This window comes from Ixodes scapularis, unplaced genomic scaffold (assembly GCF_016920785.2).
Source record: "Ixodes scapularis isolate PalLabHiFi unplaced genomic scaffold, ASM1692078v2 PGA_scaffold2__306_contigs__length_199485367, whole genome shotgun sequence".
Classification (NCBI taxonomy): Eukaryota; Metazoa; Arthropoda; class Arachnida; order Ixodida; family Ixodidae; genus Ixodes; species Ixodes scapularis.
The window spans coordinates 14,523,198-14,540,014 of NW_024609857.1; the positions used below are offsets into that span (position 1 = coordinate 14,523,198).

Sequence of the window (16,817 nt, forward strand, 5' to 3'; positions counted from 1 at the left end):
GTTGGGGAACTTGCTACGTAGTCATGACGTAGCAACTTGCTACGTAGTCATGACGTAGCAAGTTCCATGGGAGCAGCGCCGCTCTTTGGAATTCAACATTTTCCTTCTCAGCTTTCCTCAATTCACAAATCGCGCATTGTACTAAACAATTCAAGACAGAAAGGAGGGACTCCCCTCTTGCTCGGACCCTTGTTTGTGTACCCGGACACAGCCATTCTCCTCCCTCTAGAAGACTAGCCCGTCGCTCAAAAGTCTGACAAAAGTTGCTTGCGCCACCCCGTTCACCCCCAAGCTGACAGTGCTGCGGAAGCTACGTGCTCCTTGGGCCAGCCACACGCTCGTCACCCCACGGGTACTTCGAATGGCTTGGCTGTAACGAGATAACGCGGACAACGCCACCAACATCAAAGCTCATAACCACGCCAGCCTTGCTACATCACAAATGCAAAAAAATCTTTTTTTTTTTTTTTTTTTTTGCATTGGACATTTTATGACGCATCGCGCCCTCCGTTCGCTTCTTTTTGAGCGCTTGCTCGAGTGCACCTTTTGGAACGCTAAATATAACCAGTCGTACACAATACAAACGTGCGATTATCATTTACGGTTATTATCCGTCATGCGCCACTCATTTCCAAACGAAATTTGAATAGGTACCTCCAGACGCTTAAGCGTGCGGTGTTCAAAGCTATCCCCAAAATATGCGCTCATGTAACCACGAATTCCATCGGTATCCACTACAGCTCAGAGCTGTTCAGTGACGTGGACAGCATGTTCGACATTTCTGTTGGTTCAGGACGCCACGCACCGCAAGTATCCCTTTAATTCCATAGGTATATAAAATTTCCAAACCCTCCATGGCACTGACCTAAATTTGGCATCCATTTCATAGTTGGCAGATGAATGAGGTGGTAGCTGTGACAAAGACTACAAGCCAGTCTCCCAAAATATTGACTTTATTATAGCTCGTCAATAGCATTACACCATATGCTCTTTTTGTACATCTCTCATCCTCGAATAATCAAATAAAAAATGTAACACACTGCCATACGCAGGAGACCACGATTTCAGCATACCCTGGTGCACACAATTTGGCATATAACTTGTAAAGAACAATTATAACGTAAATGCTCCTCACACTTCGTAGACAAGCATTTCTCTGCTATCTTACAATCACGAAATGAGAACTCGAAATGCCTAAAAAAAGAAGAAAAAAATCTAGAAGCTGCATCACCACGAACATGGAAGAAAACAAGGCAGCACTTAAGCGGACAGACAAAAGTGTGTTGGAATTTGTTCCGACATAACCATGGACAATGCTTGAAACGTGCCTATGGCAGATATGCCTCTTTGTTCATGAAAGGCATTTTGGTTCGATTCCAAGATCGCATTGATAACACGAACAGCCACTGGACCCATAGGGATACTCTGGCGCATAAAGGCCGACGACCAGACTCGAGATTCTGCAAGGCAGAAGATCCTCCTCATCACGGGGGAGGAGGAAACAGGCAAAGGTGGACAGGGTAGAAGGGGTGAGAGTAGGAAGCGGGGGGAAAGTGGAAGGCCCGAATTGGTCGTCGGTCTTTAAGAACTACTGGGACAGTTGAGGCTGATATCGAATACTATTTGACATTTCATGGCATAAGCAGTACACCCATTTCGCAAAGACTAGTAGATAATTTAGAATACGGCAATCACAGACATGCCAAGGAGTAGTTATAATGTTGACACAAGAGAAGCAAAACACATTGTAAAAATTAACTTCTGTCGGGATTCATTAAACTCAAAAGTTCACTCTGAAAAACAGAAGAAGACTTCCTTGTCTTTATAAAATATTTTTGAACTTGTAGGAGTAGTGTAGGAAGACATTGACCAGGCAATTATTGAAAATACAATAGGGCTAAATACTGAATAAACATTATAGAAGCCAAATGTGCTAGATAAAGAACACCTTGTTGCATAAATCATGTTCACACAAAAAGGAAACTGTTCCACAGAAAAAACTCAATGCACAAAATTTATGAAGAAATCAGACACTGACAGCTCTATATTGGTCAGGTGTATTCATAGCACTTGTTCCAACAAGCAGTTTCTAAATGAAACCTTGTAGAAAATTTTGGAAGGCTATTTAGGTAATAAAATGAAACAGGGTATGCAGCTCAGAAACATTGCAACATTTGTACTTTCATCTTTTCTTCGCACAGACACGGGCAAGGGTTGGAATCACAATTGTAAAAAGTAGCAAAGAAATGTTTTCAGATTTGTGAAGAGGTTCAAAGGATCAGAGATGACAAATGTAAAATGTCAATGCATTTTAAAAAAGAAAAGAAGTAAAAACATTGAATTGCACTTTACACTTTTTCAGGAGCATTTGGCAGCTCTTTGCACAAGACGTGAATATGGTGTTGGGTTAAAATGGCAGTAACATTGTTCTGCACTCCATTTCATTCAACTGTGGGCCCCAGTGAAGGCTGAGAGCACAAGTTCATGAATTCTTATGTGGTCCTCTGGTGTGTCTGTTTATGCAGCCAAGGCACATCCCATTTGGCGCGAAAAGCTCGTGCTCACACCCTGCTCTGCTGTCCACTTTTGGTGAAATGAAATGCAACAGTCAGCATGGAGACTATGAACTGAGTCTACAAAGACATACAGCTTCAGATACAACTCTAGATTATTTGTAGAAAATCTAGTTAAAAATGCTACCTATACATACCAGCATTTATTGACAACCAGAGAAAGTGAAAATGTACCTTGATTCGAACCAGACTGCCACTGTGCAGCATGCATTTAGCACTCGGAGCAGTTAACAATGCTGTACTGAGTCCCGTTAGCTTTCTTTACACATCATAGTTGGAATACAAATTAGACATGTGTTCATTTACACAACAAGAACAGATGTTAGCATACTGTGTAGAAATATTCAGGACAGAAATATGCATATTGTTATACACTTATGATGCAATGACAGACATAGAAATCGCAATTGCACTGATACTGTCAGGTGAAATGTGTCAACTGTGGAAGCATGCTGATGTGTATTAATAGTAACCCCATATGGTCATGAAATGCGACAGAACGGAAAATAAAACAACCGGGACAGGTCAATAAAAAAAAATCATTGACATAATGTAAATAGAATCAGCTTTAAAAGCCGTTTTAATTTACCAAGAGAGCACCATTGTACTAGATGTAAAAAAAGGTATGATAAAAATATTATTTATTGCTTGACAGCATAAAGCTAACTATAAATAAATCATGACACTGTGAGAATGAAACATGATAATATAGTTTGAAAAAGCTCTTACACTACCTCCACAAATTAAAAAGATGTGAGGTGTGCAAAACAGTAGTGATGAAAATGAATAAAAAACGTTTTTGATTAATAGTGCTAAAATAAGTGTTCAGAGCCATCAATTCTTGCATCATGTGATATGTGAGCAGAGACCAGATATTAATGATATTAGACTCCTGTGTCTGATTGTTCCTCACTACCTACATAGTCATACAGGAGAAGGGGCAGCATTAGTTAGGACCCTCCCCCCCACCTGCTGGATACAGAACAAACATTTTCAAGAGATGGGTAAATGCAAAGAAACCTCGTACACACAAGTTCCTACAGCTTTGCAAAAGCAAATCCTGCATAGTTCTATTCAACTTCAAACCCGTAATCCATAACAATAGCTGCTTTTCCGGCACTGTAACCCTTACCACAATCTCTTCTTTTGGCATTTTTCTATGGCAACATTGTCACAAGTTTGTGACGTGCGTAATGATGCCCACCTACTCAAGCAGAATAATTAAGTTCCCATGAATCTGAGTCAGCAGACATTTTAGTACTGTTGACATGGCCTCTGTAGGGTTACTTGAAGCAAATTTGGAGGAATAAATTGCTACTTTGTACTGCACATGAAAGAGAAACAGTACTTATTGGCATCAACTTTTATTTATCCAGATCATGGATTTAAGGTCTAACATAAAGGACTACCTATATTAGTAAATTCACAGAAAACAAGAAGGTAGAAAAGCTGGTAGGAAGAACTCAGAAAGACTGGGATGCATCAGACTGGCAGTTGACATATACAGTAAAATGCTTTGCTTTTTAGAAGATATTAAAATGCCAAAATATCATTTTCTGAAGCACTCAATTAATGGATGCACCCTATAAATTACTTTGACACTTAGATTTGTTACACCAACATTTTTCATAAAAAACTACAATAAGAGAGCCAGTTTAAAGATGAAACTAACTGCACATATCACTTAAACATAGTCACAATGCTGATGCAACGAGATAACCACAGTATTTAGTTGCCCATATAATAAGGCAAGCATTGCTATCCATAATTAAACTTTATAATATATTATCTATCAAAGCAATACCCACTAAAACTCCTATTGATAAAAAGTGCTCAATTCCAAGAGCAAGCCTTTGCGAGAGCTCACGACTCAGGCTTGAACCCTAGAAAGAAATGAGGCAAGTGCTTAAAACGCTAACACAGATGAAAGTACTACTTCTTTAGGCATATAGGCTCCACTGAATACAAACAACAAACAAAACTTGAAGTGCACATGGCACAATACTTCACTCTAGAATTGCAGTGTATTGCAGCAATCTATAACATCTACAGACACAAATGAAATACTAATCTTTCACTGATAAATGCTTCCGACACAACTTAAATCATACCCTGATGTAAAAATGGGAACATGCCCCCTTGAAGAGGCCAATTAATGAACGCAACAATCACATAGAAATTAAAGCACCCAGAAGGTAACATCCCTCAATAAAGTGCATCATATAACTCTTCCTTCTTGAACTCAACCCCACCTAGAAGCCGGACTCTCCACTCACTCAAAAGATGTACTCCCTCTCCTTGTGCTCGGACGAGCGGTGAGCTGCGTTGCGTGCCCAGACAATTGGCACAGGTTCGTTGTCCGTGATGCGCTCGACGAGCTGAACCCCAGCGTCCCTCGCGTCTCGAACCACTTCGTACAGCACGGCCCCCGCATCGGCGGTGTTCCCATCGTCCGACGTCCCTTCATCTAAATTAGCGTTGAGGCTGAAGGTGCTGGTCGCCCTCTCGGCGGTATCCACGGTTGTAGCCGTCAGATTGCTGTCGCTGCAGCGCCAGACCTTTGCCTGCGCCCCCAAGCGTCTCCGCGGCGTCGGTCGCACTGCTTCGGTGTCCGTATCCGCGCGGTGCCGCACGCGCTCGTAGCCCGGCTCCTCCGAACTGCTGTCTTCCGTAGCCCCATGATCCGACGCGGAACTGCTGTCTGATGCTTGCTTCCAGGCGAGGGGACTCGGTGCTGGAGAGTCCACGCCGCTCCCCGCGTCCTTCATCAGCCTGTAGCCCAGTTTCCGAACCCTGTCGTCCGCCACACTCTCGTACATTTCGTCACTGGAGCCATTTGCGTCGTGCGCTACGCAAGAAGCGGCCGGTCTTTCCTTGATCATCTCGTACCCGACGTCATCGCCGTTTTCGCTCACGGTGGGCTTGGCCTTCCGACTGTGCTCAATCCTTTCGTAGCCTGGGTCGCTGTCCGCCTGGCTGCATGCGTCGCTGTGCGTCTTCCGGATGCGCTCGTATCCCGGGTCACTTGCGTCGTCCTCCCCTCGATCCTCCTTCCGCCGTATCCTCTCATATCCCGGGTCGCTCGCGTCGTCGTACGGCCGCTCTTTCCGGCCCTTGATACGCTCATAGTTGTGCTCAACCGCTTTGCCGCCGTTGGTGGTGACATCGTCTTCCCGGACGCCCGACGCCTTGTCGCTCTTCCTTATCCTCTCGTAGCCCGGATCGACGCCCTGGCTGTACTCTGTCGAGGCGTCCTTACGGATCGTCTCGTAGCCCGGCTCCTGGTCAAACCTCTTCGGGACCTTTTCGTAACCCGGGTCCGAAACGGCGTCGTCCGCATGACCTCCGCTGACTCTCTCGTAGCAGGGGTCGGTGTCGCTCGAGTCCTGGTGGTAGACGCGCTCATACGCGGGGTCGGCATACTCTTCCGGCGGTGGCGGCAGGCTCTCCGCCGACTCGGCGCCGCCACCGCCGACGCTGCTGCTGCTGCCGTTCTTCTCCTCAAACTCCCGCACGACCACCATGTTGGTGCACGACACGAAGGGGTCGAGACCGGGCGGAAGAGAGCGTGGCCGGTCGTGGACGGAGAAGGCTTCCGGCAGAAGGTGCTTGGACTTGGCCGGCGGTTCGTCCGTGTTGGCGGAAAGCCGGCTCGGCTTGTGCACTTTGGCGTAGAGCTCGTCCAGGTTGGCCGCCTCTCCTCCGAGCGCCGCCACACCCTCGGAAATGTGGATGGTCTGCCTCTGCTTGCTGCTCTTGTCCACGGCCGTGTACAGGCTGCCGACGTCCATGTCTGGGCTCGGGGCGCCGAGAGACGACGCCGACGTCACAGAGGCTGCAAACCAAGTAAGGTGAAGTTTACGGCTGTAGTAGCTCGCGCTTTTCTTGAAACTAGAAACTGCACGTCGATTCATGTGAGGGAGTCAGAACTCTTCAAAAGATTGTACTGCAAACTCTGAAAAAGAACCGGGGCTTGGAAGTTCCCTTATTATTGTCACTTTAAAACAGCATGCATCCTTAATTCCTACTTTCAACAAACACCAGCTTGCACTTCCAACATTTAATGCCTCTTTATTCTATCCACATATAACAGAGTTTCAACAAAAGATACAGCCAATGTTTTCCTAATATTTAAAACCTTTGAGGTAAAAAAAAAAGCTGGAACACATATAAAAAAAAAAAAAGGGGTGTTCTACAGTTTTTCGGCTACTGCAATGAAATTAAGCAGCATCTAGCGTAAACCACTTTTATCTTCAGAAAAGCTGAAGCAATTGTTGCAGGAGACATGCGAACCTCTTTGCCACTCTTTATTTGTCAAAGGCATCACGACATCAGTCGGCGTCACCGAGTCGGCTCGAGAAGAGTCGCTCAACCCTCACGATGACATCGCTTTCACTAGTTTCTCTACTTCCCACCTTCCACTCCTGCACTCGGCAGGCAGCGGGGGGGACCAGCCATGGAGAGATTTTAATTTACAACTACGCGCATCAATCCCGCTAACAACGTCCCCTCCAAAAAAAACTTCACACATATTATTTATAAGGTGCGTCATCCAAACCCTCGCAGCCTACTTGCATTCTAAAACCGCTTCAGTTTCCTTTTAAATACAGAATGCGTCTCCAGTGTCACACACGCTAGTACCATGTGAGGTTGATTCGACAGCTCTGGAGCAATGGTCTTACCCTGTCTAGAGTGGGCCTGGGCCACAGACTTCAGGCTCTCAACAGTAGGGGGTGCTGGAGGTTGTTGCTCCGATGTTCGGGGCTCTATCCTCGCGTAAGTGACCGACGACCCAGCGGAGTTGTGGCCGGACTCTATCTCGGCATACATCTGCTCCTCCTCTGGCACCTCCGTGTAGTAAGCTTCCTGGGCGGGAGCCACCTTGAGACGGAAATGGTACAGGTGTGAGGCGACGCAGCTAAGCAAAATGTGCAATTTTAACAGTGAAGATTGTACTCCAAAAGCTGTCAACTACTGGTACCATTATGAACTTAAGAACTCTGTTTTAGATTTCAAATCACGACAGGCACATGTAAAGTACCGTTTCCACAAGTAAAGTCGCGTTTCCTTCAATAGAATTGTTATTCAAAGCTTGCCTTACTCCTACGAGCACAAGAACCTTGAACTGCCCCAACTTCCGCATACCAACAGTTGCAACATGCATAAGACTCCACTGCAAGACTCTGCAAGCAGGTGAAGTACCGAGCCACACAAACCTGAGCTGGCTTTTGCCTCAGTGTCTCCTCCCGTACCTTGGCTAGGGGCTCCCTCACTGAGATCACTGTGTATGAGAGGTCAGACGTTCCTGGAAAATAAACAAACATTACAGAATTTACTACACAAGCAAGCTTTCTCATCTCTATGGCTCTATATGGCCAACAAGCTGACCGAAACGTGTCCCTTCAAACACGAGAGCGAAGGCATAAAAAAATGAGCCCCTCTGCATCCGAAAGCAGGTGCGAGAGGGTAACAGGGAGAGATTGTGTGCATGAAGCTTGTGAAGCTCTGCCCAAGCAGGTGCAGACGCCATTTTCTTCGGTGGGTAGAGGTAGTAAGCAACTTCTCGGTTGCAAACACTTTCTTAATTCTAGCGTGTCCGACAGTTGTCAGTCGATAAAAACAACATACCCTTCTAACTATTTCGTCTCCCCTTAAAAGCGATATCCCCGTTTAAAAACAGCTGGAGGATTTCTGGCAGCAGTAGAAAATGCAAAGCAGCTGTCGCTACGAATAGCAGACGACACTGGAGCTCGCCACTGCACCGACTGTGCAAGGTGCGGACGACCTTGCTTGTTCCGATTGGAGGATACAGTGGGTGGACAAAAAGACTTTGGGTCTACCCACTACGTCCTCCAAAGAGAGCTTTGCGCCGTGATGTCGCCACACCCCTACGTGAGGAGCAGACAAACTTCCTCACTGTATATCATGCACAAAACATCAAAGTAAGGCTTCACACCTGAGGCTTGTGATGCAGGTCCTGTAGCTTCCGGCATTGTTACAGACACAAAGGGTATGTCCGGACTATGGGCTAGGGGACCTGGCCCCGGATGTGTGTTATTAGGTGGTCCTGAAACAAAAATATCAAGTTTCAACAGCAATTCACTGTGCACTGTGTGAGCATACCAAAGCATTGAAAAGGAACACCAAACTCTGTTGTCCCCAAAACATTGTCTTTCGGGAGTTCGGTGCTCGTTTAAAATCACCGCAATAAGATACAATGAAGACAGGCAGCATGAAATACAGTTTTTCTTAAGTTAAGTGACTTTGTCTCTCCCTAAGCCCGGCAGCTTTTGGCAAAGTCTCTGGGACATCTCTTTCGCCCTGTCTTGTGGCATTCTTTCGGTATTGCCCACCACCTTTTACCCGTGGGTTTGAGAGCAACATAGCCACGCTTGACTGAGCCACGCGGAATAAACGGGACAAAGAATGCCATAAGAGCCGGTATGTATCGACCTCCAAGAGCCGTCGATCTCGACGAGGCCGAAACGGCGCTCGCTGCAGCGAGTACAGTTGTCCGGAATTAAAAGGCGGATGCAACAACGACATCTAAGCAGTTCATGCTGCATCCCCTATGGTCACTGACAGGATCAGAAAGGCAGGGAGAACTTTCAGTTGTTCCACTTCCAGCGCAAGCTTCCCGACTTCGATAACGCTTCGACGTCTCATCAGCCTCGAGCACGTATAAGCACCCAAAGCGCGGCAGAAGGCAACGAATGTTCTGGGCGCGAGGTGTTCGCAAGAGACTCCCTGTCGTTCTAATCTTGTCGGCGACCACAGTGGTCACTATCAAAACGCAAGTTAGGAATGCCCGGGCGGGACAGCAAGTTCTTTCCTGCAAAACGACAGTTCAGTAGAGAAAGGGGGACAGCGTGCTTAAAGGCCGACCCGCAGACTTGTCATCTGCCGGGCAGAAAAGCCGACTCCCAGTTTTCTCCTCTCCGTTCCCTCTCCTCCTCCTCTCCTCACGGAAGAGGGTCTCCAAACTACTTCCCGCAGAAAGGAGGGTCTCCCTCTTTCTCGAATGGAAAGGTCAAGTCAAACTTTGGAGTTTTATATGCCAAACCAATGACAGGCATCTGGCACGCACCAGCAGAGGACTGAAGATTAATTTCGACCACCTGGGGATCTTTTGACATGCAACCGAAAGCTCGGTTACACAGTGCCTTTTCCGCAATCGAAAGGAAAGGAGAAATCGAGGAAGAGTTTCCTCCTCTCGTCAACCTTTGAGCCCAAAATTTTGAACGTCGCAAAGGAATGGGGAAAGAAACCCGCGATCCTGGTGCATGGGCCGCGACGAAATGCAAATGGGGAACCGCCACTCACGGAACGGAGCGCCGGCGGCGGCACCGCCGAGGGCCCTCTCCTCCGCGGCCACGTCAAAGCGCTTCTCGGGAATGGGAGGGGCATTGTCCGTCACGTCCAGAGACTGCGGCCTTCGCAGCGTCGCCACCGAGTACAGGGGATCCGACTCCGAGCTTTCGCTGGGGGTGTCGGCCCCCGTGCCGTCGACGCACCTAGTCCCGTCCGCGCCACCGGCGGGGGGCGCCGAGGAGGCGGGAGGGGGCGGGGGAGCGTGGGCCTTGTTTCTGCGATGTGGCCGGACTAGCGTCGAGGAGCGGCTGTCCGTCGCGGCTCCGTCGCGGAGCGCGTTGGAAGGGCTGGCTGCGGGGACGGACTGGGGCCTTCCCGGCGGAGTGGGGAGGGCCCGTTCCGTCACCAGCCTAAAGTAATCCAGAGTTGAATGAGCTTGTTATCAACTTAACATTGTCATAAAAAAAAGCGACGGTACATTTCTTCTAAAATATTTTCGCTCTTATGTTCTTACTGCAATTGGTTATAGCATTCATTGTTTTAATCACCGCTATATACAGTTTGAGCACCTCTAAGTTCTACGCTATTTTACCGAGTGTTTTGTTTTTACAGTGCTGTATACTAGCATTATGCACTTATGTATAAGATAATAAAGGAAGAAACTTTTTTGTGTGTAGAGATGTGTACCAATTTGTGTTTTCTCATGTAACCTGCCAGGCCGGAAAAAGGCACACAGTATATCACAATAAATAAATAAATAAATTTCTACCAGGTGTCGTGAAGGTTGGGTGAACAAACTGCCTGGATTGGCCGACATGCAACCCTCTATGTATTTCTATGGTCAGTGACCGGCTAAGGGTGCGGTAGCTCCATTTCTAGCATGCACACATGGCATTCCTTCGAGTTTTGATTGCGCATGCAATGAAGCATTATCAAGAAAGGTCGTGCTAGAGGCAGAGCATCTACTGCATCTGGCACCAGCAGCACCAATCAGGGTATTTCTTTTTGTTCAAATACTTCCAACGAGTTATATGGATCTACCAATGAAATTGCAGGATACCATTATGTGCCGCAAGTTTAAAGTTTCATAAATTTATCTTTGTCAAAAAATAAACATCATTAGAGAAGTGTTGCTTTTTAATGACGTTTTGTTTTCTAATTTTTATACACCAAGTCACATCCCCCCTCCCCTCTCCTCCTCCCATACAAAAATTCCCACAAGCAATGAAGGTACTACAATGCACACAATGTAAATAATTTTACTGATTGTACATCTCAGATACATATACAACAGAAGTAAAGCAGTGAACATTCTCCTCATTTGTGTAGCCTCTGGCATTTCTAAGGTATCACTAAACTGTGTATGCTCTATGTATTTGGATTTCTATAAAAATTTCACTAAACTCCCTCCAAAAAAATTTTTTTTTCTTTAGTTTTTTTACATTTCAGTTGGAAATGTGTGGAAGCTTTGTTACCTGGGGTGGAGAGATACTTTGTCCAAGGGTGATGATTCAGAGTGAAGGTCACCATTTTGGCGCTCCGCCGAAGACTTAAAAAATAAATAAAAAGAAGACAATAAGAACAGGTAGCATTTAACATTACTCATTAGGTTACATTTGGAGGTTACCTCCATGCAGAACTGCTACCTTGACAACTGTTCCAAATTATTTGAAAAGCCAATGTGATAAATTGAAACTTGGATTTCGCAAAATTAGGCCCCAGAAGCATTGAACGGGACGCTACGAACTCCACAACATCACACACACATCAAAATCTCAAACAGATGGCCACATCTTTGGAAAAGAAGGGCACGATCAAGCGAGCAATGTCACGTAATGATTCTCCTGGAATAGTTGAGAATAACGGAAAGCGGCCTCGCTTCTCTCCTTCTTGTTTCGACTCATCTGCCTAGGAGATGAAGCAAAGTGGAGGGGAAAGGAGAACTGCAACGTCACATGTCTCGTCGGCCGTTTTCAATCGCATACTTTTTTTCCAAAAATATGGCCATCCATTAGAGGTAACGTTGCACGAGTGATGTTTTTGGGTTTTGCAGCATCCTGCTTATTACTCCAGCCTTGCCTTGTGAGCTCCAAATTTTGGTTCAGCATCTCTTTAAGTCCTTTTGAGATTATACTTAAACTAAAAATCTAAATACATAACGACCTCAAAGGACACAGAAGATCTAATGTGTATATACTGTAAACGACTTAATTTTTGCAAAAAACTAATTTTGCAAACTTTGCGAATCGCCTATGATTCGTGAAAAATAGATCTCACAAATATGTTTCCCAATAATAGCAAGTACTATCGCGTCCAATATGAGCCAAAACGCCTCTCCGCATAGTGAGCGGTACTATCAGAGCTGCCTGCCGCATTGTTCTGCAAACTGCGATGCACGCCGAGGCCAAGAGAACTCCCATCTGGTGCTCGTGGCACCACACTGCAATGCCGTGTCGTCTGCTAGTGAGGCAGTCAAGACGACATTCCTTTGTTTATTTTAACAGTAAAAACTATTCATGACACAGCACATATCTATTGCAAACTTTCTTTAAACAATTTTTTCAGAGCCCCGATTTATGATCATGCAACAGTCAGTCCACAGTTGAGTTGTTCAAACACACGTCTCTTGTACTCGACAAAAACAGTTCTAAAAATTCGAGAGTGCCAATAAAAGTGTGTTAGGCATCCAAGCGTTAAAGAGTATCTAAAAATGGTCAATAGTATAAGAAAGGTCGTTAGCCAAAGTAAATCGCATAAATAACGCCCAAAGATATGAACCACAAGCACCACAAGAAAGGCGTTTTCGAGAGAGACAAGAACAGCTAGCTTGCTGCAGCTGTATTGGTAAGCCCTTTTCAAGTTGAGCGGGAGCTTTGAGAAAACCCGATAATTTAGGCGTTTGTCTCAACAGTCCTGCGGCTCCTGCCACAGTTGAGAACTGCTGTCTCAATAGCAGATGACAAGAAAGCACGGATTGGCTCAGCTAGTGCCGGAGGGGAGTTGTCTTGGCCTCAGCATGCATCGCAGTTTCCAGAAAAACGTGACAGGTGGCTCCGATAGTAGCGCACGCCATGTGGAGCGGCATTTCAGCTCATTTATACTCTGTTCACCCATAAGCTGAGACTGCAGTCAAAGCTACAAGCATGAGCTAGCCCGCAATCCTGGGTTTGAAACGTGCATTTGTAACGCGAGTGCTCATTCTGCTCAAGAAAACTGCAAAGCAGCGACCTCGAGCTCTTGTGCTTCAGCATTGGCTGCAGTCCCAGCGTAAGGGTGAACAAAGTATAGCAAACCACCACAATTTGCAAAAATTCGAGGCCACGAAAGGGTCAAAAGTTTCAGCTTTGGCCTAATTCGCGAAAATCTGAGCCCGCGAAAATTAAGTTGTTTACAGAAATCCGTTATTTTCCTCATTTAAATATTCAGCAATAATGACAAATGAAAATGCAAACGTCCGAAAATCAAAGAGATAAGAAATTTTCACAGCTAGAGCGAGATGACAACAAAATGGAGACAGTACCTGAACTTTAAATGCAACAGGTGAATTTGCGTTGAGCACCTGGTTTTCTTCCCGTATAAAATTGAGAGACCTACAACACACACAGAGAAATAGAATTTCTTTCCTCCCGAACAAAAATGCACCGACAGTGTTATTGTTGTTTTCAACTATAACAGATGACAACACAGGTAGACAGCTCTTACGCAAATTACTTCAAGGATATAATACCCATTCCTCTGATTAAGTTTCAGAGTAAAGCGAGCCGACTACTTTTTCTCGTGCAAGCTCGAAGCACCGAAGGCCAGCGTGTGTATGGCATAAAAATTCCACATTACTATTCAAGACAGCAAGCTCGGAACCTCCCCCCTCTCCCCCTGTTACACCCCCTCTCCCAAAATCCGTGAAGGATATATAGAGAAGAAAAAACGAGCCATTGATAGCGTTGAAAATTCAGGACGTAATCGCAAGCCTGATCTTGAAACAAACATGTCTGAAGATTACTATACGTCAAAATCCTATTTTTTTTTCGAATAATGGTAAATTAATGAGCAGAAAATTTTTTTCCACTTGTCAATGCTCTCTCATTAAGCTTGGAAACATAACGTAAGTTACATTTAAAAAAAAATAAATAACAACGTTTACGGGGAATGAGAGCTAGTTTCCCAAGTGGTTCGGTGTAGAACAGCCTCATGTAGCTTTGATGGAATGCCAGAGCCCGCATAGTGAGGGGAACCTTTATCAGTCGCTTTATCGTGTCAAACAGTCCAACAGGAAACTTGAGTTTCCGAGTGAGCGCACATCTAGATTCGCGACAAATACTACACGTCCACCTACGATACCCGCTGAACGAGCTGCTACGCGCCGTCTATATTTAGCGCGATGACAGAGCCTTCGCGGCACGCCTGGCTTCGTTTATTTATTTATTTTAATTTTAAGGTATTTCCAAGGAAACAATATCAAAAGAAGCTGCGAGACAATGGCAATAAATTGAGACTCACTTGTCAGCTCCCTGTTTACAGAGACATAGCGCCAAAGCGACGATCAGAACCACCGAAGTCGAAACGGCGACCACTGCCCATGTCACTGAACCGACGTCGGGGACGAACATCATCGAATCATCTTGAAAACTGCACACAATCGAAGAGGAAAGGAGACGGAGTGAGTCTTGGGTGTGAAGAGTACAGCTCGGTATTGCAACGATTGTTAATCCACTGAAATGCCTCGCAAACTGATCATGTTTACGCGATATCGCAGCACCAAATCGGGACTGAGTACGGAAGGAGAAAAAAAAAACAACAACGTAACGTTCGAGGCGATCAGAAAACAGGACGGACTTGCAGGTGGCCCTCACTTACGCATTTCGAAGGTACGTGCCGTCTTGAGCGTCATTAATCAATTCTAACCAATACTTTCACCAAGTTTGATGAACGGGAGAAAACGGGGCCAGAGGAAAAGGGCACTTCGCCAGCTTCGCTTGGCAGGGCAGTGTGTATGCATCGCTAGAGCGGTGAGCGAATGGAGTGTCAAATTGTCTAGTGGCCGAGCCAGTATCACAAGAATCTGCAAATATATAAATCAAGCCTAAATATTGAACAAAAAAAGATATGAAAAACACGTTTAATATTTATTTATCAGTTTAATAATGTTATGAATTCATTTTATCGCTAAAGTAATAAAAATAGCCACCGTCGTCTGCCCTCTACCAATATGGCGACACACATTCTGCTTCACGACTATCGCTCAAAGCATATAAGTAATTTAAGTCCTGGTTAGCACCGTAGTTTTCATTCGCTTTCTGCCAGATTGTAGCACCTGATGCATATAAAAAATATTTTTATTTAAATAAAACAATTTATAAGATGCAGAAAAATGAGAGAACTTTTTTAATTTTCTGCTACCTACGTGCGTCGTCGCTGCGGGACTGCGACAGCACCACAACTTTCGATCAGAGAGAGCGTTGATGTGGCATGTCGTTCGTGGAGTTATTACGCGGCCAAACTAACGATAGCACCGAGTCATAGGAGCGTTCACCCCTCACAAGGTACACAAAATACCATCATGGAGCGGCTATATTACGTCTCGAACAGCATCGTGGAAGACATCCACCAGTGCTTCAAGCGGTACGAGATCGCCACCGGCGACGAAGCATCGCGAATGGAAGGTGTCATTCAAGAGAAGATCAACGAGCTCGTCGAGAACTGCGAGCGCTTGAGCCTCCTCGTGAACAAGGAGCCTATGTCGCGCCGACAGCACGCCAAGATGAGAGTCGACGAGCTCAAGTACGAGTACAGACACCTTCAAGCCGCGCTCGGCAACCTCCAACGCCGTAGGATGGAACGGGAAGAGGCCCACCAAAACAGGGAAGAACTACTCACTCGCACGTTCGCGCCGAACGACACTAGGGACACGTCCATCTTCATTGATCAGTCGATTCAGTTCCATTCCAGGGCACAGGACGCACACCGCAACATGGACGATTTGATAGGAAGCGGGAGTAACATACTGACCAACCTTCGGGAGCAAAGGACTACGTTGAAAGGGGCGCACCGAAAAATACTCGACGTGGCGAACACGCTGGGCATGTCCAACACGGTCATGCGGCTCATCGAGAGGCGGACGTACCAGGACAAGTTCATCCTGTTCGGCGGGATGCTGGTCACCTGTGTCGTTATGTTTCTCGTCGTGAAATACCTGACGTAGGACAACTCAGCTGCGACTTGTGGGTGGACGGTGGAATTTTGAAGACAGAGCGATTAAACGTTATGTGGTAATTTTTGCGACATACAAATAAATTGCAGGTATTCCTAGAACAGTGAATTTTCTCAGGAAATGTTCATCTGTATTCGAAATCTCCAGTCGAGATTGTCCTGCCTTACAACGTAACTGAATTTATGCAGCCGTGTGGTGCAGTTGTTTACAATTCTGTGCAGTGCATCCTTCGATGATGTATAATGTCAAAACATTTCAACGTATCGCGTTTTTGTTAATTTAATTCGGTGCGATATTCAGGTCAAATGCAGTACCTAGTATACTAATGCATGGAAGCAAGTGCCTGCCCAAAGCAAGATATAACAACCTCCAAACTAGGAGGAAGAGGGGGAGGGGCACTTGCATGTTTTTGTGCACCTTACTAAATTAAATTGGCGAAATTTTTTTTTTTTTTTTTTTTTCAAAGGCAAGCTGAAAAGTTAGGAGTGGTTATAACACTGGATTGTTAAAGGCTTTAATATATCCACTTCTATTTAAAAAAAAAAAAAAAAATGCAAGTACCACAGGCTATGTAGCAAACTTCTCTGTTGTCTATGAAGGGCGTCATAAGGTCATAACTGGCATCTCCTAGCCAGCTGAAGGGTGAGCAACTACCAGTGGCATCACTAGGATGGGCAGAAAGGGAGATGTGCTCATTGCCTGCTTCGCCGCAGTCCATTGATCCT

General features: G+C 45.6%; 2 protein-coding genes across 2 annotated transcripts; one reads left to right on the plus strand and one right to left on the minus strand.

The window, feature by feature from the left end:
- Positions 1-935: 935 nt before the first annotated feature.
- On the minus strand, positions 936-14,913 carry LOC115309528. The gene is made up of 9 exons (XM_029967780.4): positions 14,739-14,913; positions 14,382-14,510; positions 13,405-13,474; positions 11,360-11,433; positions 9,897-10,294; positions 8,530-8,640; positions 7,790-7,878; positions 7,256-7,454; positions 936-6,408 (listed from the first exon to the last, which is right to left on the minus strand). Exons 2-9 carry the CDS (start codon positions 14,492-14,494, stop codon positions 4,850-4,852), a joined length of 2,613 nt encoding a protein of 870 aa, XP_029823640.3. The 5' UTR covers positions 14,495-14,510; positions 14,739-14,913; the 3' UTR covers positions 936-4,849.
- Positions 14,914-15,314: 401 nt separating this feature from the next.
- LOC115309530 (Golgi SNAP receptor complex member 2) lies at positions 15,315-16,193 on the plus strand. The gene has a single exon (XM_029967785.2). It carries the CDS (start codon positions 15,442-15,444, stop codon positions 16,081-16,083), a length of 642 nt encoding a protein of 213 aa, XP_029823645.1. The 5' UTR covers positions 15,315-15,441; the 3' UTR covers positions 16,084-16,193.
- Positions 16,194-16,817: the final 624 nt, after the last annotated feature.

Coding starts and splice junctions, on each gene's coding strand:
- LOC115309528 (XM_029967780.4), bottom strand. CDS start 14,494: ATGATGTTCGTCCCCGACGTCGGTTCAGTGACATGGGCAGTGGTCGCC. Junction 10,295..11,359: donor AAAGTATCTCTCCACCCCAG/GTAACAAAGCTT, acceptor GGATTACTTTAG/GCTGGTGACGGAACGGGCCC. Junction 7,455..7,789: donor TGAGGCAAAAGCCAGCTCAG/GTTTGTGTGGCT, acceptor TTCCGTCTCAAG/GTGGCTCCCGCCCAGGAAGC.
- LOC115309530 (XM_029967785.2), top strand. CDS start 15,442: ATGGAGCGGCTATATTACGTCTCGAACAGCATCGTGGAAGACATCCAC.